Source organism: Meles meles, chromosome 9 (assembly GCF_922984935.1).
Source record: "Meles meles chromosome 9, mMelMel3.1 paternal haplotype, whole genome shotgun sequence".
Lineage (NCBI taxonomy): Eukaryota > Metazoa > Chordata > Mammalia > Carnivora > Mustelidae > Meles > Meles meles.
Window position 1 is genome coordinate 1,260,940 of NC_060074.1, and position 26,939 is coordinate 1,287,878.

General features: G+C 41.1%; 1 protein-coding gene across 1 annotated transcript; it reads right to left on the bottom strand.

Moving 5' to 3' along the window:
- Positions 1-24,270: 24,270 nt before the first annotated feature.
- On the bottom strand, positions 24,271-26,317 carry LOC123950888 (translation initiation factor IF-2-like). The gene is made up of 3 exons (XM_046019358.1): positions 26,202-26,317; positions 24,864-25,578; positions 24,271-24,715 (listed from the first exon to the last, which is right to left on the bottom strand). Exons 1-3 carry the CDS (start codon positions 26,315-26,317, stop codon positions 24,560-24,562), a joined length of 987 nt encoding a protein of 328 aa, XP_045875314.1. The 3' UTR covers positions 24,271-24,559.
- Between the last annotated feature and the right edge of the window lie 622 nt (positions 26,318-26,939).

Consider the following 26,939-nt stretch of genomic DNA (forward strand, 5'->3'; position numbering starts at 1 on the left):
GAATGACCAGTTACGAGTACCTTGACTCAGCCCAGGGGAAATTGCTTCACATTATTAAGTGGATAAAAGAGCATTATAAAAAATCTAAAAGGACAAGTTGCCCTTTGCAGAGCAACATGAAATAGTTGTGAATGTTGGCTGAGTGAGACACATTCTTTGGCAGCATTAGAGACAAGATCAGCACTTCAGAAAAAAATTTGCAATTCAGAAAAGCAATAAATTGTAGAGCAAAACTAGCAACAGAAGTCAGAAAGATTTTACAACTATTTCTGGGAGCCATTGTTGACGATTCCAGAGTGTGTTAGGAAATTTGGAAACAGTTATGCAAGCCATTAAATTCTTTTCCTTTTCTTAAAAATGTAATTAGCTTTGTGTTAGAATTCTTTGAAACATAATACAAAATGTTACTAAATAAAAGAATTACGCAGATAATTGATTTTTTTTTTCCAGTGCAACATGTATACTAGGGTTTTATCAATGTTGAAAAGTGGAGAGCCCTTGGATAAATATGAATTTTGTTGGGAAACTTAGCTGGGGGGATGGAAGTAAAGGGAACTTCTAGGACTGGAGGGAAACAACCCTGATCTGAGCTTGAATTGATAAGTATGGGGGAAAGGCAGGTTTTTTCTTAAGGAGCATTATGAATATGATGCCTAAGGAAGGGGAGAGAGGTAAACCAGAGAGTCTACTGTACTGAGACAGGGAATCTGAAAAGGGGAATAAGATTTGTATCTCAAATTGTTAATATTTCCTGGCGAAAAAAGGGGGGAGTGGAGGAAAGGAAAAAAAAAACCACATCTCTCCATGAAAAATCTTCACTCCAGGCCCCAGTATTTACAGATGTTAAGATCAATCAAATACCAGCTTTTATCAAAAATAGTCAAATTTTGAGAAAATAATCTTTAAAAAATAATAATCTTTTTGAGGGAGAGAAAGATTGTCAGTAATTACATTTACATAAACTATTTTTTAAAAATAAAGATCATAATAAAATAAAATAAAAATAAAAATAAATAAAAAATAAAAATAAGAATCATATATCTGTGAAATATTTGAAGAAACAAGACATGCAGTGATGAAAAATGAAAAAGAAAAAAAGATAATCCAAAAAGACCAGGTAAATTTGAAAATAGACCAAATAAATTTAGACATAAAAATAAATTTATGCATAATTCTTGATAAAAAACTCAATGAGACCAAACCAATTAGACTAACCTAAAGTGAGCTGCAGTGTGTATCCAAAGTGGTAAACTAGAAACCACACCTAAAACGTTACCCGAGAGGCAGCACAGAAAGGTAAAGATTTATAAAAATATAGAAGAGAATTCAGAAGATAAGGTTAAGAATTAAACTGCTCAATGTATGGCCACTTGAAGGCCCAGACATAAAAACTAGAAGAAATGATACAGGTCGAATCTTTGAATGGATAATAGCTGAGAATTGTTCAAACGTGGTAAAAGACAGAAGTCCACATATAGGGAGGCATTATGTGAACAAAACAGGATGGATGACCAGAAGTCCGTACATGCTGTAGTGAAACTGCAGAATGTAAGAGAAAGTGAGATGATAGTAAGAAAGAAGGTAGAGGAAAATTCTGTTTAACTACAAAAGAATGACAACAAACGGAATTCTCAGTAACAAAAAAATGAGAGCCAAAAGAAAGTATCTTTGAAGGACTGAGAAGAAATAATTGACAACCTCAAATTGAATACGAACTAAAAATATCTCTCAAGAACATGAGTAAAATAAATTCATTTTCAAAAGAAATTAAAAGAGTTTACTACCAACAGGTAAGTATTAAATTTACTTCTAAAGGGTATACTTCAAAAGATTGAAATGTATCCATCCTGGGATGAGAAATCCATGCTTATTGGCTGGTAAGTAGCAAAGTAAGCTATAATAATAGTCCTTGGGAAAGGTGGTAGGCAACTTGGTAGGCAGCACTTGGACTTAGAGTACATTTGCTTCTCGTTTCAGTTTTATTTAAGGTATTCCAACTCTGCATTTAAGACTAGCATAATAGGGGCACTTGGGTGGCTCAGTGGGTTAAGCCTCTGCCTTTGGCTCAGGTCATGATCCCAGCATCCTGGGATCGAGCCCCACATCTGGCTCTCTGCTCAGCAGGGAGCCTGCTTCCCCCTCTCTCTCTGCCTGCCTCTCTGCCTACTTGTGATCTCTGTCTGGCAAATAAATAAATAAAATCTTTAAAAAAAAATTTAAAACTAGCATAATAAAGATCATTCATGTAAAACTCATAGCAAACATCATCCTCAATGGTTAAAAACTGAGCTTTCCCTCTAAGGTCAGGAACAGCACAAGGATGTCCACTCTTGCCACTCCTATTTGGCATAGTACTGGGAGTCCCAGCCACACAATCAGACAAGAAAAAGAAATAAGAGGCATCCATATTGGTAAAGAAGTTAAAATGTCGCTTTTTGCAGATGACATGATGCTATACATATAAAATCCCAAAGATTCCATCAAAAAAACTACTAGCAGTAATAAACAAATTCAGTGAAGTGTCAAGATAAAAATGAATACCCAGAAATTGATAGCATTTCTATACACTAACAATGAAGTCACAGGAAGAAAAATTGAAGAAAACAAACATCATTTACAATTGTATCAAAAAGAATAATATACCTAGGAATAAACTTAACCAAAGAGGTGAAAGACTTGTGCTCTAGAAACTATAAAATACTGATGAAAGAAATTAAAGATGACATAACTGGAAAGATATTCCATGCTTATGAATTAGAAGAATTAATATTGTCAAAATGTCTGATTATCCAAAGCAATCTAAGAATTCAGGGCAATCCCTATCAAAATACCATGAGCATTTTTTGCAAAACTAGAATAAATAATACTAAAACTTGTATGGAACCACAGAAAATGCCAAATAGCCAAAGCGATCTTGAGAGAGAAGAACAGAGCTGGAGATATCACAATCCCAGATTTCAAGATAAGCTACAAAGCTGTGGTAATCAAAGCAGTATGATACAAAGAGAGACACAGAGATTGATAGAACAGTATAGAAACCCCACAAATAAATGCACATATTTATCATCAATTCACCTAGACAAAGGAGGCAAAACTCTGAAATGGGAAAAGACAGTCTTTTCAATAAATGGTGCTGGAAAATTTGGACAGCTATATATAAAAGAATGAAACTAGACTACTTTCTAATACCATACACAGAAATAAACTCAAAATGGATTAAGTACCCAAACAAGAGACCTAAAACCATAAGAATCCTAAAAAGAACACAGGAAATAATTTCTCTGATATCATCCAGAGCAACATTTTTTTAGATATGTTTTCTAAGGTAAGGGAAGCAAAAGCAAAAATGAACTATTGAGACTACTTCAAAATAAAAAGCTTTTAAATGAAGAAGAACACCATTGAGAAAATTGAAAGACAACCTACTGAATGGGAGAACATATTTGCAAATGATATATCCAATAAGGGGTTAATATCCAAAATATATAAAGAACTCGTACAACTCAACACCAAAAAAAAAAAAAAAATCCAATCAGAAAATGGGCAAGGGATCTGAAAAGACATCTTTACAAAGAAGACATACAAATTGCCAACAGATACAGCAAATGATGCTCAACATCACTAATCATTAGGGAAATGGAAATCAAAACCACAATTAGATGTTACCTCATGCCTGTTAGAATGGCGAAAATCAAGAAGACAAGAAACATATATTGGCAAGGAGAAAAAGGAATCCCCATGCACTGTTGGTGGGAATGTAAATTGGTGCAGCCACTGTGGAAAAGAGTATGGATGTTGCTCTAAAAATTAAAAATAGAAATACTATATGATCCGAAATCTCCACTACTGGGTATTTACCCAGGGGAGATGAAAACACTAATGTGAAAAGATATATGTACTTCTATGTTTATTTCAACATTATTTATAATATTCAGGACATGGAAGCAACCTAAGTGTCCGATAGACAAATAGATAAGGAAAATGTGGTATACACACACACACACACACACACACACACATATACACATGAATATTACACAGCTATAAAAAAGGATAAGATCCTGCTATTTGAGACAACATGGATGGACCTCCAGGGTATTATGGCAGGTTAAAGAAGTTAGACACTTAGGAAGGCAAATATCATATGATTCGACTCATAAATGGGATCTAAAAATGAGCAAATAAAGAAAAAGCAGAATCAGAGCCATAAATACAGAGAACTAATGGTTGCTGAAGGGGAGCAGGGCGAGAGGTTGAGTAAAGTGGATGGAAGGGAGAGGGAAACACAGGCCACCAGTCATGGAGTAAGTCATGATGACAAAGAGCAGCGCATAAGGAACACCGTCAATGATACCGTAACAGCCTCGTAATCGGACAGATGGCAGCTGTGCTTGTGGGGAACACAGCATGTGCTGACAAGTATGAACTTGTCAAATCGCTAAGTCGTACACCTGAAACTAATGTAACAGTGTGTGTTAACTGTCCTGAAATTTTCAAATACATAAATAAAGAAAAGACTAGGCTCACAATGGGAAGCATCACGGGTGTCCCACTGAGGATGGTAGGGAGTGAATTTGGAAATGTTAGGAAAGACTTTAGGAATTAGGGTTCCTCCATGTTCTTCAGTACCTCCTAAATAACCTATCTCAGTAAGCAGATTTTTTAAAAAATAAACATATAATGTATTATTAGCCCCAGGGGTACAGATCTGTGAATCGCCGGGTTTACACACTTCACAGCACTCACCATCAGTAAGCAGAATTCTATTTTTTGCCTTTATTTGATTGATCTAATCATAGTCCAGAGTTTCTCCAGAAAAAGATATTAAGCTCTATTTTCAAAATCTGAGACCACTGAACTCCAAGTATAGAAATTAAACATGCATTGGGAAATTTCAACAGCCGAGTTACCTCTACAGACAGTAGGTTGAAAAGTGTATCAAAATGAAAGAAAATATATTGTTACATCACCTGTTTAAAATTTCTTCCGAATATTTTAAATGTGGAATGCCACACTTCAGCATAAGCACAACGATCATATTTCATATTAGTGCCATGAAACCAGAGATCTGGTTACTGAATCCCAGTGGTGCCCAGTGTTCTGCGGGAAGAGGAGTAAAGGATCACTTTTAGGAACATGGCTTGAAAAATGAAATAATCTTGTGAAGGATGACAGTAGAAGATACTGAGATTACTCTCTTCAAATTGAAGGAAAAAAATATATACATATATATGCAAACGTATATAATGGTTATCTTCCTCCTGATTAGACATTTTGCTTTAAGAATACTGAAAACACTTCTTTTCTCCTTATTATCTTTCTCCTAAAACTGAGCACAACTTGATTTGATAAGATGTGATTGACCTGATCAGTATTTTGAGCATTTCTGCTGGTCAGTTTGGCTCACTGATGGTGGATTATTTTAGTTCTCTCCAAATAAAACCAAGAGATGCTGGTGGTTGATTTTCTGTAAGTAAAGGACCTGTGTGGCTTAGTCAGTGAAGTCTCTGACCCTTGAATTTGGCTCAAGTCTTGATCTCAGGCGCATGAGATGGAACCTGCTTGCCCGTCGCCTTCTACTCTTCCCCCTCCCACCTCTCTCTCTAATATAAACAAATAAGTAAATAAATAAATCTATCTTTTTAACAAAATAAAGGAAGTGACTGCGGCACTCAGATATTATGGACTCATAAACCACTATGATAATGAACATGTCATTTTTTCTAAAACATAGTTAAAGCATCTATGAAGACAGTGAGGTAAGGAAATTTTAAAAATCTTAAAATCATCAGAGCAATCACCAAAGGGTTATTCAAAGAATTATTTTTATTCAAGAAAATCAGTTACACTGATAAGTTAGATTACTTTAAAGTAGTTTGGTTCCCTAAAATACAACTAAAGTAAAAATGTCCTACTTGCAATATTTTAGATTTGTAATTAGATAATGAGTACACGCTTAGCTGTGTGAAAAGCAGTGCAAGTTTGCAAACTATAAAGGTCAAATAAAATCTTTAAGATTTGTGGCAAAAAAATATTTTTGAAGATCATGCTCACATGACAAGAAATCACGATTTTATTCAGCAAACGTGTGATTATCTGGTATTTGAAGGGTTAGGAGAAATGAAGTGACAAGTCCTTGACTTGAGCACGTCAGAAAAGATGTGCCGACAGCATCAGGAGATAATAGTAGACTGAGTGGTATGAAGGAACTCCACGGGAGTCTGGATGCGTTTGAGCGACGTTGTGTTAGGATAGGACTTTATCATAATTATCTCTTCAACATAAAACTGAAAAATTTGTGACGACATAGGACAAGGAACTTGAGTCAAGGAGGAAGAAAACAAAATGCGTGGAGTTAGGAAAGCACACACCATGTTCTGTGATCTTGCCAGAGTCTACTTGATAGAGGTCCATGTGGTGAGAAGTTGTTAATAACTAGGCTAGAAATGCACATTAGAACCAGACCATCCAATAAAAAAGGAAAAAGAAATACAACAGAGAAATAAAAAATGAATAAATATATAATATGAAATTAGGTAGTTATAACTACTACAAAGAAAAAATAAGGCAGGGTCAGAGGATAAAGTGAGAAGAGGGATGCTATTTTAGGTTGAACAAGAAGAGATATTTGAGCAGAGATCTAAATGGACTGAGGCAATGGAGTTACCCAGAGAGAGGCCTAAGAGATTTTCAGGTGTGCAGGACAGTGAGCAAAGAAGCAGGAAAGACTTGGTGAACTCAAGGAGGAGTCAGGAGTCTAGAGTGGGGTAGGAACAGGGAACAGAGGTCAATGGAGTCAAACATGGATTTGGAGAAACAGGCCGAGACCAGATCATGTATGCATGGGAGTGACTTTGGGTGGAGGGTGGAGGAAAACCGCCTGAAGGTTTACAGCAAAATGACTTGATATGATTAACAGTTTAAAAGGGTTTCCAGGGTGACTGGTTGGCTCAGTGGGTTAAGGTTTAGTTTTGGAATCTTGGTTTCAGCACAGGTCATGAGCTCAATGAGATCAAGGTCCATAAAAGCACCCAGGGGAGCATCGCCCTCAATGGGAAGACAGCTTGGGATTGTCTTCCTCTTCCCTCCCATATCCCCTGCTCTCTTTCTTAAATGAATGGAGAGGGGCATGGTGAGAAGAGATTGGCTCCAGGATCCATTTTAAAGGTGACGTCCTCAAAACTTGTTGTTTTGTAGGCTATGGATTAGGAGTGAGAGATGATGCAAGGATTCTTTTTAAGGATTTGACTTTGGTCCACATGCAGATAGTAGCGCTGTGCACTGAAATATGAAAACACTGTGATAGGAACAAGTGTTGTTAGTGGAATATGGGGAGTCGGAATCAATAATCCAATTCTGAATGTGTTAAACTTGACGTGTTTGCTAGACATCCCGTGGAGAGGTTAAATATTCATGTGGATGTGTGTCTATAGTTAAAGAGAAATTTTGGGCTAGAAATAAAACTTGATGATTATCAGCACATAGATGCAATTAGAAGCCACAGAACTCAGAGTTTCTCGCAGGTCATGAAAGTTGAAGAAGAAAAGGAAAAGAGGTCTGAAGGTAAGCTCTAGGGTATTCTGATATGTAGAGCTAAAAAAGAGAGGGCTGTAGTAAATGAAACAAGTCAGTGGTGGCCAGTGAAAATTGTGTATTTTAGTTTGAGACTAAAGATAAAATAGTCAAAATAAGTAAGCAAATCACATAATGAGAGGGACCAGTGTTAATGAATGTCACCAAGATTAAAGCAGATATTTTGTTGAAAGTGACTCAATTTTAAGCTCTGCTTACCTTCACAGATAGCAATTTAATTGTTGAATTCTGATAGAGACTGAAACTTCTACAAAACTCAAATTGAAGAATGACCCAAGTGATTTTGTCAAAAAAAAAAAAAGAAAAGAAAATCTGTACTGCTGGGTAATATTGCTCTTCTTGTAGAAATAGGCAGATAGATAAATAGGAGTAGTAATTTTTATAAAAGCACTTTTAAAACAAAATCAAACCCCCCAAATCTTAGCAATTCCCTTTATTTAACCAAACATTGCAAACAGTCATCAATTTAATTGCATCCCTGAAAAAGTGTTCAAAGTTCAGGTTTAATCAGAACAGGTAATAAAACTCAAATAATTTTCTTGGAAGTTAACATACAGAGCTGGACTTTGAGTGAAATAAAAGAGTAAAGGGGTGCCTGGGTGGCTCAGTGGGTTAAGCCTCTGCCTTCAGCTCAGGTCATGATCCCAGGGTCCTGAGATCCAGCCCAGAGTCAGGCTCCCTGCTCCGTGGGGAGCTTGCTTCTCCCTTCTCTCTGACCGTAGCTCTCATGCTCTCTCTCAAATGAAGAAATTTAAAAGATCTTTAAAAAGATAAAATAAATAATAGTAAAGTGAAAAATACATATTAGGGGTTCCAAGTCAGAGCTTCAGTGACAGAAAGAATAAAAACGATGAAAGCATTACATGAGCGAACTGTTTCCTTCTCGGAATAATCCACTGCAGCTTCTTAAGTCAAGGCGACAATCCGTGGTGCCTGAGATGAGGCACTGCTGTCGGGGTCCGTCCACAGGAGCGGAGAGGGACCGTTCAGAGTTCCTTTCTGCCACTTACTTCCTTTGATCTATAGAAAATTTGCAGGAAAACATCTACTGACTTATGTTTCCCGACTAGACACTAACAGTTCAAGCAAAGCGGGACAGGGACCCCCTCAGGAGCCCGCAACAACGCTCTTTCCTGGACTCACACCGGTAGGTCTGGGACGTCCCGCTCAGCTCCTCATCCATGACTATGTCTGTCCCACGCGCCGTCGGTCCCGATGTGGAGACGTGGGTCCCCAGCCCAGGCAAGGTGCAGGCCTTGTGGTCCAGCTCCTGGGCTGCTCTCTGCGGATGCGCAGCCCGAAAGGTGGGCTCCATGGGCCGGAGGCGGGAGGTCCTCCAAGCTCGACACAACGGGAGGAACAGCACGTGGCTCACAGTCCGGTAAACTGAGGACCTCGCAGTGCATCTAGTCGGAAGCTATCGTCGCCGACTTTTGCGACTCGCCGCCGCACACAGGAGACACTGTGTGTCTACTCCAGAGATACTACGCTTCTAATCCGGAGATACTGTGTTTCTAACCCAGAGATACTGTGTTTCTAATCCGGAGATACTGCGTGTCTAACCCGGAGATACTGTGTTTCTAATCTGGAGACACTGCGTTTCTAATCTGGAGACACTGCGTTTCTAATATGGAGACACTGTGTGTCTAATCCGGAGATACTGTGTTTCTAATCCCGAGACACTGCATGTCTAACCCGGAGATACTGCGTTTCTAATCCCGAGACTCTGCGTTTCTAACCCGGAGACACTGTGTTTCTAATCCAGAGATACTGTGTTTCTAATATGGAGACACTGTGTGTCTAATCCGGAGATACTGTGTTTCTAATCTGGAGACACTGTGTTTCTAATCTGGAGACACTGTGTGTCTAATCCGGAGATACTGTGTTTCTAATCCCGAGACACTGCATGTCTAACCCGGAGTTACTGCGTTTCTAATCCCGAGACTCTGCGTTTCTAACCCGGAGACACTGTGTTTCTAATCCAGAGATACTGTGTTTCTCAACAGTGTCCGTGCGGGTTCCAGTGCCGCAGGGGTCTTCCCCGGCCGGCGGGTCCCTGCAGGTGCGCGTACGAGGCCGGGGCGGTCTCAGGCCTGACTCCAGGATGGAGGCTGCAGGAATGAAACTTTCAGCACCCACAAGTGCCTCCGTGTCACGGTGTAGACCGAGCTGAAGCCCAGCCCTCGTCCAGCCCATGCGGGCGGCTCCAGCCACACGAGTGAAGCAACACAAAACAGACTCGATTTCGGTCCCAGACTGTGGAACGGTGATCGGTGGCTGCGGGCGAGCACTGAAACGAGGGGGTCGGGCCGAGGACCAGGCTTCTGGAGGAGATTGTCCGTGGGTCACGTGTGGTTCACCTGGGCCATCGCGGTGGCTGGGGGCGTGGCCTCTGCAACCAGCTGCTCCGTTGGGCCACTCCGGCTCAGGGTCTCGTGGGTTGGCCCAGGTGACCGGGGCGGGTCCGTGGCTGCAGGAGTTGCAGAGAAGCTCCGGAAAGCACAGAAAACAACGACGACGCCACAGAGGCTGATTGTTTAGGGACAAGCGCAGACGGAACCGCGGGGCGAGCTGACCTGGGACTGACTCCGCGCGCGGCCCAGCTCCTCAGCGCGGGTGAAACCTCAGCTTGGCTCTCGCTGCGGCTGGTCGAGCGGCTCCTCCGTCGGGCCCGGCGGGGGCTGCACCTGCTAGTGGTGGTGACTCCGTTCGCGGCTCTTTCCCCGGAGCTGTGCGGGCACCGGGCCTCACGCAGGCTCCGGACTCACTGTTCGAGCCTCTGTCCTGGACAAGTTTCCTCTTGTCTTGCTGGTGTGCGAGTGTGTGCGAGTGTGTGCGGGTGTGCACGGGTGTGCACGGGTGTACGGGTATGTGCGGGTGTTCACTGGTGCGTGGGTGTGCGCGGGTATGTGCGGGTGTGCGCGGGTGTACGCTGGTGTGCGCGGCCTCACTGTCCTGCAAGATCACGAGAGAAACTTCCAGGTTCAAGCAACAGGCCACGGCTTGTCTTTTCCCCTCTCACATGGATCTCAGGGCCACCAAGTTGGTGCCGCATGTCGTGTCCCCCGGAGCAGGGCTGCCCCCCCCCGTCGTCGTCCGCCCCCGCACACACCGCGTGAGGACGCGCGGTCTCCAAGCACCGACTCGGGCTGACAACGGGACGAGGAACCTTCGTGGCGGAGAAGCTCCGCGGCCGCCCAGCGACCGTCGACACCTGCCGCCGTGACTCCATGTGACCCCCGGACAGTGAGGGCCGCATCGGGGACTCACCTGCGGTGAACACAAAATGTGTCGCTTTCAAGATTTTACTTACTCATGCGAGAGCGAGTGAGAGCGCACGAGCCAGGGCAGAGGCAGGGGGAAGCAGCTCCCCACCCAGCAGGGAGCCCGACGCGGGGCTCGACTCCAAGACCCCGAGACCATGGCCTGAGCCAGAGGCAGAGGCTTCGCCGCTGAGCCAAGTCAGGTCACAGGAGAACTGGGCGTCCGCGGCGACTGTCCTGTCCCAGCACTCTGTCCATCTCTCCGTAGACGCTCCTGCTGGGAGCACCGCGGCGCGTGGGACCCGTTCCGGGAAGAGGCCCGAGTGACCGCGCTGTCCCCCACCGGGAGCTGTGGGGACGCAAAGCCCCTCACGGCCTGAGTCAGCCCCGACAGGCCCGGACACCTGTGGCGCCCGCGGGCAGCCCGACGCCTTCCTCTGAGGATTTCCGACCCAGCGGAGGTAAAACCGGCCCCAAGCCCCCATTTAAGAGACAAAATGGGCTTTATCGTACGTGGGAAAAACTGCGGCGACTGTAGGTTTGGGGACGAAGGGGACGCTCTGTCCCCAGCCAGCCGCTGGCGTGGACGCGCCGTCCCGTGCTGCTCGCTTCCGACTTTCTCAAGAAGATCAGATAAACTAGTTTGATTTTGTTTGTGAAACTCGTAGATGTTGACGACCAGCCATACGTCCTAAAAGACCCTGTAGTCTAACCGCGACACAAGAGGGGACCATAAGCCAGTTCTCAACCTTTGTCTGAACGAACATTCCTCTAGGACCTCATTTAGCCATTTTACTAAAAAAAAGAAAAAAAAATTAATTTTACTTTTCCAGGCAAGTTTAGTTTTTAGTCCTGGGGTAAACATGGAAAGGGAAAGGCTTAATTGTGCAAGAGGACAGCTACACGGAGATGAACTTGATAGTGACATAAATGAAACGAAGCCCAAAGGAGAAGGGAAAGTGAAGAAGAGTCCATCGTTCACCGGTGCCTCTACCAGAAGATGCTACCCTCAAATGTCATCCGGATGTCCTGGGTGTTAAGTTATGAAGAGAAGCTGGATGTTCCACGTGTGGCTGTTGAAAAGTCACTTTCACTGAGGAGATGTTCCTGGGCTTCCAGATTTTTTTAAAAAATTTTATTACCTTTTTAAAAATATTTTCTGGAAAATATGCTGGTCGACTGTCAAAGTGGTCAGCTAAGAGTTGCAGACAGTACTATATCTATTTTATCTTACATCCTTTGACTATTTTTTAAACCTTGGAACACAAAGATTTTTCTGTTCTCTCTTATCTTTCTCAACTGTTCTTCCCTACCCAAATCTATATGTCCTGGTCTGGTCATTTTCTTTTTCCTCACTCAAAAATATTTTTATTTTCAAACAGGGCCAAAAATAAAATAGTCTTGAAATTGTCAGTATACTTTAAACTACTGCTGCCTCAAAAGAAAACACAATTTCAGTATTTAAAATATTTTTAATTTTTTTTCTAAGTCACTACTTTACTGTATGATAATATGAGCAGCATGTGGGTTGTTTATAAAACAAAAAACTTATTACTGCCATTTTCCAATTATCAGTTACATGAGGAAACAAATTATCCTTACCTTATTCTTTATAAAGGTGGTAATAGTGAAAATATGCCTACAAAAACAAGCCTCAGCCAGCATTTCCTAGTTTGAGAGTTAAGAATGAGACTGGACATTATATTTAATACTTTCCAAGCTTTCTGTCGTAAATGTTGACTGAAATGTTGACTGACATTCAGTCGTAAGTGTTCAACCCTATATTAATAGGAATAGGCCACAGATACGACTTTTTTTCTGTAGAATAAATATAAAGAAAAATTATATTTCTTATGGAAGCATACAAAATTTCAAGAACTAAATATTACCTCATTCCAGTTTATTCATGCCTCAGCAAAATAACTTTAGGACAAATATTTTATCATATTATCTGCAATATTTTATCTCCCCATCAGTTGTGACTCTCCAAGTTCTTCTTTTTATGTACTTACTATTTCAATAGCACGGCCTAGGTTATAATACTTTCCTAGGGAATTTACATTTTCAGCAAATGGTTTAGGCAAAAAAATAAGAAGAAGTACAGCGCTCTTTTTTTTTGCAGTAATAAATAAATAAATAAAATAAAGTTTTGATTTAATCAACATTTTAACACTTTTTATAGACATGACTATGCAGAAGTTCAGTCCCTGTTCTCTCAGCAGGTTAGAAATTACATTGTAATATTGTAATAACATTAAATTATTTTCAAGAGAAGCTGTATTTACGTGACAGCAAAATAACTGAGGAAAGGGAAATTTGGGGTTGCTCATCTGTGTTTGGACTCTTCATGCATTATACGTTACTGCCCTTCTGTTCCTCCAAAACTTCTATGTATCAAACAGGTGTAAATTAGAGCAATGATAGCTCCTGCTCTGTAATGGGACAAAAGCAGTTAAACACAAGTTCTTGGTGGTCTTGGTCATAGAACAAGGAGTAGGTGTGGTGATTAGTCCTGGGATAAATTTTGTTTAATATTTTAAAATAATTACAAACTTAAAAGAGGAGGTACCCAATGAAACAACTATGAGAGCTGTGAAGAAAGAGAGATGATTAGTGTATTTTAAATTGTCATTTTAATAGGTTTCCACTGCTGGAAAAAATGATCAGATTTTTTACAATAGAGCAAGGTCAGAACTAAATGCAAGTGCCCAGAAGTCGTGGGGGTGCTCTCCCAGACAGTCCCAGACAGTCTCATTCAGTGCTTCTGACCTTCCTAGGGGCATGTGATCGTATCCACATTTAGTGAAAGGGAACTGAGCTCCAGGTCCAGTTAATAAGTGGAGAATGCATGATTCTAAATTAGCTTTTTTTCACCCCAGATCGTGTGTGCTTTACTTCAAGTGTGGGAAAAGAAACAAGACACAATTAAATGGCAGTATCAGAATATGGCCAGACACCCACCCCGGAAAGTGCTAAATAGTTTGAGGATATCGTTAACTTTATTTATCAACTTTCTAAGCTCAGGGATGCCCAGAGAGCTGGGAAACATTATTTCTGGGTGTGTCTGTAAGGTTATTTTTGGACGAGATTAGCATTCGTACCAGGAGAACCAGTAAAGACCTTCCTCACCAAGGCAGACAGACGTCATCCAACACTTTGAAGGTCTGAGTAAAACCAAAAAAAGGTAGAGGAAAAGTAAATTTGCTCTTTACTTGAGGTGGGACACCCATGTTCTCCTGCGCTTGAATCAGTGCTCCTGCTTCTCAGGCTTTTGGATGCCGACAAAGTTACATCGTGAGCTTTCCTGGTTCTCCAGTTTGCAGACGGCAATCATGGGAACTCTCCACCACCATAATCATGACAGCCAGTTCCCCTGACATCTCTCTCCCAATCTCCTATTGATTCTGTTTCTCTAGAGAACCCTACTATATCTGAGTAATAAATATTCTGTATAAAGACTGAATATCTGGTATAAACTGCGAGAAGTTAGGCAAGATCCCCCTGGAAAATAAGCCCCAAACTTAAACCAATGACCTTTCATATAAAGAAACTAAAAAAATAGGAAAATTAAATGAATAAAATCCAAGTAAGTAGATAAGAATAGAATCAGTGAAGTAGAACACAGAACTCAAGTAGAAAACATCAATGAAACCATGGTCTGATTCTTTAAGAAGATAAAATTGATAAGCCTCTAACCAAACATCAGGAAAGAAAGAAGAAAGAAATTACCAGTATAAGGAGTGAAAGAAGTGAGGCCACTACAGATGGGTAAGATAGTAAAATGTTAATAATGAGTATTAAATACAATGCTATGTCAATAAATTTGAAACTTAGGTGAAATAGACAAATGTCTTGAAAGACACAAATTACCAAAGCTGATTTGAAAAAGACTTAGATAATCAGAATAGTTTTATATTTCTTTTAAAAATTGAAATTGTAACTAGAAACATTTACACAAAGGCAATGTTGGGCCCAGATGGAGTTATGAGGAAATTTAATGAGGAATTTAACAGAGAAATAATACCGAAACCAGAAAATAGAAAAGTAGGAACTACTTTCCAACTTATAATATGAGGCTAGCATTGATTTTACTCTAGTGCCAGGACAGAAAGTAAAATATCCCTCATAAACATAGATGGGAAGATCTTTTAACAACAATTTAGCAAATCAAATCCAATGATATCTAAAAGGGATTATGCATCATGACCAAGTGACATTTTAACTAAGTAATATAAGTTCAGTTTAGTATTAGAAAATCTATCAGTATAGTTCATCACCTTAACAAACTAAAACACAAGCCAAATGGACATCTCAATAAATTCTGAAAAAACATTTAACAAAATCCAATAATCCTGATGAAAAACTCTTGGTTAACTGGTAATTGAAGGAAACATTCTTACCTGATTTTTTTAAAAATCTGTGAAACTGTTAGTTAACATTATAACTAACGGTAAAAAATGAATGCCTCTGTAGGGGATGAAGGAGGGCCCTCGTGACAAGCACTGGGTGCTGTGCGGAGTCGCTGATTCACCAACTGCACGTCTGAAGCTAATGCAACGCTGTACGTCAACTGCACTCGACTTAAAAAAGTCCCTAGTATCAAGAACAAAGTAAAGATGTCACCTCTCATGTCTTTTATTCAACACTGTATTAACTGTTCTAACCAGTGTAGTTAGAGCAAGGAAAAGGAATAAAATCATGCTAGTGGGAAAGAAAGAAAAAACACTGTCTTTATGCCCAAACGACGTGGTCATCTATGTAGAAAATTCTATGGAAACTACAAAAGGAAAAAGCCACTAGAACTTGTAGTAATATATGTGGTAGCCAATTTGTAGGATACAAAATCCATATATAAAAATTGGGCAGGGGCTCCTGGGTGGCTCAGTGCATTATGCGTCTGACTTTGGCTGAGGTCATGATCCCAGGATCCTGGGATCAAGTCCTGCATTAGGGTCCTGGCTCACTGGGGATCCTGCTCCTCCCTCTCCCTCTGCTGCTCCTCCTGCTTGTGCTCTCTGTCTCTGCCAAACACATAAGTAAAATCTTTTTTAAAAATCAGGCATATGACTACGCAGCAACTAGAATGAAATATAGCAATAATAAACCTGCTTATATAACATCAAAAATATGAAATAATTAGGAATAAATCTAGCAAAAGTGTGTGAGACATACATTTAACACTATATAACATTGATGATAAAAATAAATGATGACCTATAAAGATCTACAGTGTTCAGGAGTCAGAAGAGTCAATATTGTCAGAATGTTAATCTTCCCCAAATTTATCTAGAATTTCAGTGCAACATCATCAAACTTCCAGCAGACTTTAAAAATGGAAATTGAGGTGCTGGTTATAAAATCAAATGGCCAAAAAAAAAATCAAAACAAAACACAAAACAAAAACAAAAAATCCCTAGAAGAACTGAAAGTATTTTGAAAAAGAAAAAATAAAAAAGACTTACACAGCTAAACTTCAAGACATATTCTGTAGCTACAGTAATAAGACACTATGGTTTGGTTTCAGGATAGACAAATGGATGGAACAGAATTGAGTTCATAAATATACTCATAGAATAAAATGTTTGTGACCTTGATTTGGCAAAGATTACTGAGAAACAACAGAAAAATTTTATGCATAAAAAATTGATAGATTGGACTTAAAAATTACAAACTTCTGTTCATCAAAAGACATTACTAATAAATTAAAAATATAAGTGACAGATTCAGAGAAAATGTTTGAAAATCTGGTTCTGATAAAGAACTTATATCCACAATATATAAAGAACTTCCACACCACAACAGTAAGGGGGGGGGTGAATTACTTAATTTCTAAAATGGGTAAAACATCTAAATATATATTTCACAAAGAAGATATATGGACGGCAAATAAGAACACAAAAAGATGCTAAATGTCATTACACATTAGGTACAAGCAAAAGAAACAGCACGATGAGCTACTCTTAGCTGCAAATATCTGAACTTCAAAACACTGATCATTCCTGACGTTGTTAGGGATGTGGTATAACGAGAATTCTTAAACCATGTTGGTGGGATGTAAAATGGTACAACTACTTTAAGCTGTTTTCCCTCTTTTTAGAGCTTTCATTGTAATTGAGCATTTGATATGATTCAGTTTTATCCTCTTTTTCAGTGTGCCGTGTATAATCTGTTGAGGTTAATGTAGAGCATGAAATCATCCATAATACCTGGTTTGCTAAAATGTAACACAGAGGCCACTGGGGGCAGGGAAGGTTTGGAAGAAGGGCATAAGCCTTTGGAATGCCGAGGTCTGCCTGACCACGGCCACTCTGTGGTTGGAATGCCCCAGGAGTTGCCTTCCCCCAAGCTGTCTTAGACCAAAGAGCCGCCCAGTGATCTAAGAGATGTTATGCACTGTCCCTTAGGCTATGTTTAGCAGAACTCCTAGAACATGCACATTAGCATATCGTTTCTCTCCCATAAACAGGTCCTCCTAGTTCCAGTGAGACCCCTTGTCACACATCACTTGCTTGAGAAACAGTGACAAAGATTTGTGATTATCCTCAAGGACCAATAAAGGCAGGACCAAAGAAGGGCAAAGGTCTTGGTCTGTGAATACTGGCCCCCTTGCCTCCTCCTCTCTTTTACAGCAAAGTTTGGAGAAATCTTTCATCCATTGGTACAGGGATTGCTAGCCATTTCTGGCATAATCCTTTTAAGAAATACTTTTTGTAGTTGCTCTAGGATTTAGGCATTTTTAAATGGTTTGAGTCCACCTTCAAGTAATGCTGTACCACCCACTGTGTAGTCCAGGAACTTTGTAGCAGAATGTTTATCCTCCCTCTCATCTTTGTGACATTCCCGGCTTGCGGCTCACTCATCCATGTACTGTAATTACCCAATAAATTGCTACTATTACTCCTTCTAACAAACAGCTGTCTTTTCTTTTTTTAAGTTTTTATTTAAATTCTAGTTAGTCAGGGACGCCTGGGTGGCTCAGTCAGTTAAGCATCCAGCTGTTGGTTTTGGCTCACATCCTGATCTCAGGGTTATGAGATCCTGCACTGGGCTCCACGCTCAGTGAGGGGTCTGCTTGAGATTCTCTCCCTCTCCCTCTGCCCCTCCCACTCACGCTCTCTCTCTGTCTCTCAAATAAATACAATAAATCTTTCATAAAAATTTTAGTTAGCTAACATATAGTGCAGTATTGCTTTCAGGAGTAGAGTTTAGTGATTCGTCATTTCCATACAACACCCAGAACTCATCACAACAGGTGCCCTCCTTAACACCCGTCCCCCGTCTAGTCCACCTCCTAACCCCCTGCTTCAGCAGCTCTCAGTTTGTTCTGCAGCTAAGAGTCCTTATGGTTTGCCTCTCTCTCTCTCTCTCTCTCTTTCCCATTCCCTAAGTTCATAAAGATTGAGAAAAAAATTAACAGTTTTGTCTTTGGTTATCCATCTTCTGATGCTCTCCCTTTTCTTGATGTGAACCCAGGTGTGTGACCTGTTATTTTCTTTTCTGTCCAAAGAACTTTTTTAAACATTTTTTTCAGGGAAGGTCTACTGGTAATACATTTCCTCAGTCTTTGTGTATCTGGGAAAATATTTCTCCTTCACTTTTTGGGGGGGTGTAAATATTTTATTTATTTATTTGAGAGAGAGAGAGAAAGCATGAGCAGCAGGAGGGACAGAGGGAGCCCAACATGGGGCTTGATTCTGGAACCCTTGGATCATGATCTGAGCCAAAGGCAGATGTTTAACCAACTGAGCCACCCAGGGGCCTCTTCTCCTTCACTTTTGAAGGATACTTTCATCGGACATAGAATTACTGCTGGCAAGGTTTTTTCTCTTCTAGCATTTTATAAAGATTTTACTCCACTTTCCTCCTGTGCTCCAATTGTGATAAGAAGTCTGGTGCAATTATTATTTTTATTTTTCTATGGGTGAGATGATTTTCTTTAGGACTTTTTCTTTGCCTTCAGTTTTTGAAGTTTGAATAAAATATCCCTAACTGTGAGAGTTTTTGTTTGGTTTGGTTTGGTATTTCACCTACCTGGTTTTCTCAAACTTCCTACTCTGTAGTTGGGTGCCTATCATTAATTTAAAATTTTTCTCAGCCATTATTACTTTAAATGTCTCTTCTTATCTGTTCTTTCTTCTCCATTTCATATTCCAATTATGCATGTATTATAACTTTTGAAATTACCCCACAGTTCTTAGATGCTCTGGGTTTTTTGTTTGTTTAATTTTTTCTTCCCTGTTTCAGTTTTGGAAGTTTCTATTAAGTTATCTTGAAGTTCATCAGTCCTTTTCTCGGCTGTAGCAAGTCTACTGATAAGTGTGTTCAAGGTACTCATACTTCTTTCCCATACTTATTTTTCTGGTGCAGCATTCTCAATCTATTTCCCCAAACCCTCTTCCCTATTATCTTCTCCCCCTACCCTAGGTGGGACATAGGCTAAAGAAGGTTGAACTGGGTGGAATTTTGATCTGCCAGCTGGGATGAATTTAAGTAAAATTTTGTGGTAAGCCTTCTGGTAACATCCTTCCCCCTAAACTGTAGCCCTTTGTTAAGTAGAAGGATGTCGGTGGTTTTCACAATGGCTATTCCTCCCCTCCCCTTTCCAGGTCCAGGATGGGTGGGTGGGTGGGGGAAAACACTCTGGACTTCCTGGACAGAAAGTGCATGAAAATGTGGGGGATTCCTATGACTATAGCCTTTAAGGTCTTCTCTTTCTCACAGTTGTCTGTATTCAGTCTCTAGCAATTTGTCAAAATTACTAGCTAAGTCAGTGGTTCTATGAAGAGGATCTTCTGGGTTGAGGTTCTTCTGCTCCATGTAAACAAATCTTGGATAGTGTGTTTCTCTGAATTCGTCTCTATCTCTAAATTTCAGAGTGATGGCTTTCTCTGCAACCTCTGTTCTCCGATGGATGAGTCCAAATAGGGTTGATTCCCCCACCCACCCAGCAGTTTCTTGTTAAGGAGGGGAGGGACAACTTTCAAGCTCCTTACCTATCAGAGCTAAAAGTGGAAGCGGTGCAACTGCTTTGGAAAACAGTTCAGCAGCTTTTTAAAAAGTTAAATATGTAGACTTATCGAATGATCTAGTCATTCCACTCCTTGATACTTCGTGAGAAATTATAACATGTGTCCATACAAAGACTTGTACATAAATGTTCATAGTAGAACTGCTTATACTATCCAAAAACATGGAAGCAGTAAAAATTTTCATCAGTTGGTGATGGATATATAAGTTGTGGCATATCTTGCCAGTGAAATACTATTCAGAAATAAAAATAATCAGCTCTTGATACATGTATCAAGAATGCCGTGGTTGTGCTGAGTGAAACAAGTCGACAAAACAAAACAAGACTCCCCGTGTCTGAAGTTCTAGAGAATGCAGACTAATACGCATGACAGAAAACAGATTAATATCTGCATACAAAGGGTCAGGATGGTTGGGTGGGAGGAATTACAAAACCTTCAGAGCTTACAGCTGTGTTTTCATGGTCACCGTAGTGGTAGTTTCGTAGATGTACACATATGTTAAAACCTATCAAATTACACCTCTACATACACACTTAGTTTTCACCCTACCTCAGGACTGCTGCTAAGAAAAGGCTAAAGTCCATAAATTCTGATACTTCTCCCGTCAGAGTGGAATCTAAGTTTCCTCTCCTATCAGTTGATCTTATTTCATTGCTTCCAACTGAAAGAATGTGGGAGATTCGTACTTCTGTGTCTTTGAGTGTGAGCTCAGAAAGCTTCGTGCCTGTCTTACCTTCTCATGATGTTCCTCCTTGGACCCCAGATACCATTTTGTAAGCACAGGAAGCTACGTGGAAAGACAATGTGCATATGTTTTAGCCAAGGGTCCAGTTAAAGTACCAGTGAATCGCAGCACGGATTCCCAGCTGTATGACTAACTACTATCCCCAGTGACCCTGGTCCTCAGCCTTCAAGCGGCCTCAAGTGACACTGAATAGAACAGCAACGGGGTTTTCCTACAGAACGCTGCTCAAATCGAAGATTCGTTAATACAATAAATATTGTTTTGGTTTTAGCCACTACATTTCAGGCATGTTTGTTACCCAGCAATTGATAAATGGAACAGTTATTTATTGACTTTATTTGTCCTTTCTTTATTCCCTGTTATTAATAGGTAATCAATGACTTCTGGTAAGTGTAAGTGTGAGTATGTGTGTGCGAGAAAGGATGTTGACTATTAAAATAAGGCAAAAAATGAATCATCATGTGCCCTTTTAATATGACAACTTCATGCAAGCAATCTTTTGGGCTTTTATTCCGAACACCTGTGTCTTCTTTGGATGAAATCCTATTGATTACACTGAACTTAATGAAAATCAAGCCTTCCCCCTAAATCTTCTAGGGTTAAAATAAATTTAAGCCACTCTTTTGGAATTCCATATATTATATGCTTGTTTGGGAGGGAGAAAAGGTATTTATACACACATACAAAATCCTAAAGGAAATTAATATATTTCCTACTTTCATTTTTGAGAACTAGTATTTGTAATTCTTATGATGAAGTCATTAGACTACTCTGAGGTGGTTTGCATTTTTAGGTCTTGATTTGTTACATAATTTATTATATCAATCTAATCCCTTTATCTAATAAATTAAGCCTAATCTGAAGTCACTTCTGTCCATATTACAGGACTGAACCAATGTATAACCGATCACATGTTGTAGAAACCGCTGGCGTCACCTAACTCCGTCTCTGTCTGAAGAAGCTTGGTTCTTCCCCCTATTAAACTACGTTATGTTCAAATCAGGGTAATCAGGAGAAATTTCGTATAAGTTATGACATTATTGTGGATTTTAAAGTGGGGATAAACTTTTAGTAGGTATTTTTTTGAATCATATAGAACCATATAGCATTTTGTAGATCAAAATGAATACGTAATGCTAATTTTATATCATTTTGCCTTATTACATAGGATGTCTTAGAAATAAGAGAAACACACTATATTGCACACTGTCAGAGAAATACTTTTGATTTAGTGAACAGAATTTTAAAAGATTATGTCAGATGTGTTCCAGTAGGAATCAAAGGGCATCCAGGCAATTGAAGATATGAAAGGTACTATCATTTCTCAAATAATTATATCCCACCATAAACCAGTTTAAGAACCTGAACCTGAATGTAAGTGCTCAACCATGGCCATTTAGAGTACAAAATTGTGCCCTGACTCAATTAGTACAGAAATGTAGACGTCCATGTAGTCATTTATGAGGTGCTGGTATGTATAAAGTTTATCTGCCTTATTTTTCTTTATTAAAATATTTGGTAACACGGCTGATGACTCCCTAGCAGTAGACAATTCAGGCTTTCCCTGGTACTGGACACAGGTATCCAAGATGATGCATGGAGAGAGAGACATAGGTGGTCAGAGAAATAGATAGAGGTAGGTAGGTAAGCAGGTATGTACATAAAATGCATTTTACATACACTTGCCAACATAAGATACAGCAATTCCAAGTCACTACTTTTCAAATATATGCAAACATGAAGCTGGTTATTTATTTATTTGTTTATTTATTCTGGTTGTCTCTAAATATCTAGTCCTCTTTGACAAAGAGGAAACTGAAGTTAGTTCTATGAAACAGAGAGTCCAGTCCGAAACTATTGTAGTCGAGGGAAGATGAGAATTCCAGTGATGATCCAGTTCCAGTCTTCAGTTCAGGTTTTACTTCTCCTGTTATCATCCCTTCATCTTCTCCCTGGTCCTGCATTTAATTTCACAGAGTTCACCTGTGTTATTTTGGGCATAGTGTTGGGAGGCAGAAGTGGTAAGACTGTTTAGGAGAATGCAGAGCTGTGTGGCAGGTGACAGCTCTGCCGGCTGAAAGTGCGGCTGTCTCGAATGGTCTGACCACGGGCTGTTCCAAGGGATTGGCTCTATCGGGCAGTGTGTCCAAGATTTATCAGGTTGGCTACTGAGCCTCGTTCACACAACCTCAGATGTCAGGAACGATGACATGGCGTGGGCTAGGGGGGTCTGGGACTTCCTGAGCAGCCAGTTTAGTGGAGAGAGAGCCTCCTGTCAAAGACAACCCAGGCCCCGCTACCCTCCAGAGTCTAATCTAAATTCACAAGAAATACACCAACCCCTACACGGTTGGAATCTGACGTCCACCGCTGCTCGTCTGGCCCCAGGCAGATGACCCGCCCTTGCTGTGCCTCAGTTCTGGCACTAAGCACAACTCAAAGCTGGAGAAGATGTCGCTAGTATTTTCAACTGTGACCTTTTCCCAGAATAACCTGACACTTCCCTGTTAACCCTTAGCAGTGAGCACATCAGAAGGAAGGTATGAGCGTTTTACACGCCTCTATGAAAATGGAAAGCATTAGGAATGGCCTGGCAAAGTCAGTCAGCGTAACAGGACTTTTGAGTATTTCCGGGAAAGATGAAGTACGTTGGTCTCATCTGCCCTAGCACCGGAGTAAGGAGATCATTCTAGATGGCGCTGCCAGTTTAGAGGTGCAAGCCTGGGTTCTGAGCATGCCTCGAACTGAATCCTGCTTACTAGTTGCTGTGTGCCCCTCGGCAAGCAAGTTAACTTCATGATTTAGTTTCCTCATCTGTTTAATGGGGATATTATTGGTGCTTCTTCGTAAGGTTGTTGTGTTGATTTAAATATCCCAATACCTGACATGCCGGAAATATTAAAGAACGGCCTTGTTGACATTTAAAAATAAAGTTAAATATCTTCATGGATTACACTGAACATCCCAACAATGATCTCATGAATAAATTAAAAACATAATTTATCATAATTATGGAACATTGGAGAGTGGGCTGTGACATTTGTCATTGAGTTTCACACCAAAAAAAAAAAAAGTTCTATTTCTTGAGCCTAAATACCCAGTTTTCCCAGTGCAATGTCCAAAAGTAGTTAATATTATAGGTTGAAAGTGCATTATGAATTGTGTAGCGCTAAGCATGTTACTAGTTACATATTTTTACTAACTACATATTACTACGTAATATGTAATAATTATTACCCATTACTAACGGTAATAGTAATACTAAGGGTAATTACTAATACTAAAGGTAATAATGATTTTTTTTTACTACTACCCAGTTTATTCTCAGTAGCTGTTCCTTGGGTTACACATCAAATACAACACGTGATCTAAGTACACATCGAACCTGAGAAGAATCAAACTCACATGCAAGATAAAAAGCTTAGATTTCCGGGCACCTGGGTGGCTCAGTGGGTTAAGCCGCTGCCTTCGGCTCAGGTCATGATCTCAGGGTCCTAGGATCGAGTCCCGCATCGGGCTCTCTGCTCAGCGGGGAGCCTGCTTTCCTCTCTCTCTCTGCCTGCCTCTCTGTCTACTTGTGCTCTCTCTCTGTCAAATAAATAAATAAAATCTTTAAAAAAAAAAAAAAGCTTAGATTTCCAAGTAAGCAGATCTGGTTTGTAAGAGTAGGCTACAAAACACTGCCTTAAATGAACTATGAGAATTTTTAATTACAGGGAAATCTGATCTTCTACGAATATTTCTTAAAGGAAAAAAAAGGGGATACTGAGGAATAGAACATTTTTCCTTAAAATCTATTTTTTAAAATCTGTAAGGCAGCAGTAGAATTACTTATTGGCTCCAAGATATGATTATATACAATCCCATTATTTGTACCTGTTCAGCCCTTATTAATCATTTCTGCGGAACTGACATCCGCAGTCAATCCATCAGGGTCCGGCAGGCTGCACCCTGCCCTGCCCTGTTCGGTGCGGATTTAAAGGGGCCTGAGATCCTCGTCTGTTCACCGGCCAGATACAGACCCGTCCCCCACAGTCTGCGATCCTGGAAAGGATCGGGTCAAATTTCTTGCTGATTTCCTGATGCTGAAAAAGAAGAGAGAAATGGCCGCGTGCTTTTTTGTTGGGTGGGAAGCAAAAACAAAAAAGAAAAACAAACAACACACAAACCACCCGGGACCATAAACTCCCAGTTACCGTTTACGCGCCCGAACCCCGGGTCGCAAAGGCGCACCTTCCCGCAGTCCCGTTGGACCGTGTTCCGCGCGTCGGTCCGCGGACGGCGCACACCTGCGGTCGGTCTGGCCGGGTGGGGCGCCCGGGGGCATCCCGAGCCCCGCGGTGATCCTGCTGCCGGCAGAGGCCGCGTCAAACGAGACGTGGGAGACCTGGAGGAGATCTGCCTGTCACCCCCTGTCCGGACGCAGGGCGCGGGCAGATCCGAGCCTGAAACAGCACAGCGGACCCCACAGTAGCCCCTGGGACGGGGCCCGGCGGGGCCGGTTCCGGCGGAACGAGGAGGCGCCGCTGAGGGCCGGCCAGACGGTCCCTCCCTCCGAGGGGCTGCGGCGTCCCAGCGCCGGGCCCTCGCCGCGGGGCGCGGGACGGTGCGGGCGAATGTCCGCCGCTGCCGGGACGCCAGAAGCCCAGCATTTCCCGCTCCGGCCTTGGCAGCGGCTCTAACCGCCGCCGGACGCAGCAGGACAGACCGACAGCCCTGCGGGCCGCGCCGGCCGCCTCCGGGGTCTGGCGGGACAGCCCGGCCCAGGACGCGCTTTGCGGGGTTCCGCGCGGACCCCTCCCAGCAAGTGCGGCCTGCGGAGCGCGGTCTGGCCGACGCCCTGACTGGGGACAACGCCAGCGGGGGAGGCGAGGCCCAGGCAAGGGGGAAGCAGGCTCCCCGCCCAGCAGGGACCCGGCGGGGCCGGTCCCAGGAACCCAGGCACAGGCTTCACCGACGGGTCAAGGCGCCGTTGCCGACCAGGGAAGGAAATAACGTCTTCTCCCTCCGTGTTTGTCCAACATGCCTCGGTCCTTACCTACCACTCACCTCCCGTCTCATATCTAGGCCCAATTCTAAAACCCTTAACCATAAAGGCATGAACGATTTCCCATGAAATTTAATATCCACATTCATGAAGTACAACACCTTCTACAGAATAGAGTGTGAGTACACAATAAAAATAAATTCTAGCATCAATGTCCTCCAAGGAAGCTAATATGGAGTGGTGGCTGTCACAGGGAAACAAAAATGTCGAATGTTTTAAAACAACTGCATAATACTGAAGATTCATCCCTTAACGGCATCGAGCTCGTGGGGACAGGTGTTGAGGCAGTGGGAGTCTGTGACCACACACAAAAGGCTCAAACCCTTTTAACAGCTGACAGTAGCAATTCTAAAAATAATCCTTAAATTAATACCATGAAATATGTTTAATGCCCAGAAGGGTCGAAAAGCAATATTTTCTAAAATTAATATTTGAAATAACAGAATTATGATTTAATAGGAATGATACAGCTTTCTCAAACTAGGTGATCTGTATTTGAATAGCCATCTAAGACAGCTCATTACCTTCCCTTGAATTGCTTCAGGCTGACCTTGGGTTCGACGATGACATTGATTCCGTTCCTGGGCTCTGAGTTAGGAAAATCCCTTATGCAACACAACCCAGCTCCATCCTTTCCCATCGTGCCAATATTTCAAACCCAACAGAAAGAGCAAAGCAATCAAGGGGCACAGATAGGTACTAAAATCACCTGTAAAGAGGAGATAGCGTACTTTTCAAGAGTACTTTAATAATTACAAAATATGAAATAAGACTAACGGCAACACAATAAATTTAGTAACCTACACGTGGAGTTCATTTATGGAAGCAAATATCTCCAAGAGCTTATAGGCAATAAAACCTTGACAAGCTCTAAATATTAATGCAGCAAACTCTTAAAAATATCCATTTCAGGCCAATTCTTAGACCAGACATGGCAAAAAAACCTAATGTTTAGAACAGTATTTCTTTATTTTATGTAAAGTTACCTATCTTACCAAATATTTCTTATGTGTTATGTCTTTTCATAAATACAATTCTGCCAAGGAGAAAAGGTAAAATACGATATCCATTTTAGAATGAGAAACCAGCGATTAGAAAAATTAGGTGACTTGCAGGGTTTTAACTATGAGCCAGTGATGGAGGGAAAGGTGAACCCCAGTTCTCCTATTAACACCTCAGGACTCACTCGGTCCTCCAGCTTGTCACGGATTTGGAGTACAATCGTGGAGCATCTTGATATACTTTTGTGGCAAAAGGGAGGT

Excerpts from the sequence above, each read along its gene's own strand:
- LOC123950888 (XM_046019358.1), bottom strand. The coding sequence starts at position 26,317 with ATGGGAAAGGATGGAGCTGGGTTGTGTTGCATAAGGGATTTTCCTAAC. Across the intron at positions 25,579-26,201 it reads CTGAAGCAATTCAAGGGAAG|CCTGTGCCTGGGTTCCTGGG; the intron begins GTAATGAGCTGT and ends CCGTCGGTGAAG. Across the intron at positions 24,716-24,863 it reads TCCAACGGGACTGCGGGAAG|CATCAGGAAATCAGCAAGAA; the intron begins GTGCGCCTTTGC and ends CTTCTTTTTCAG.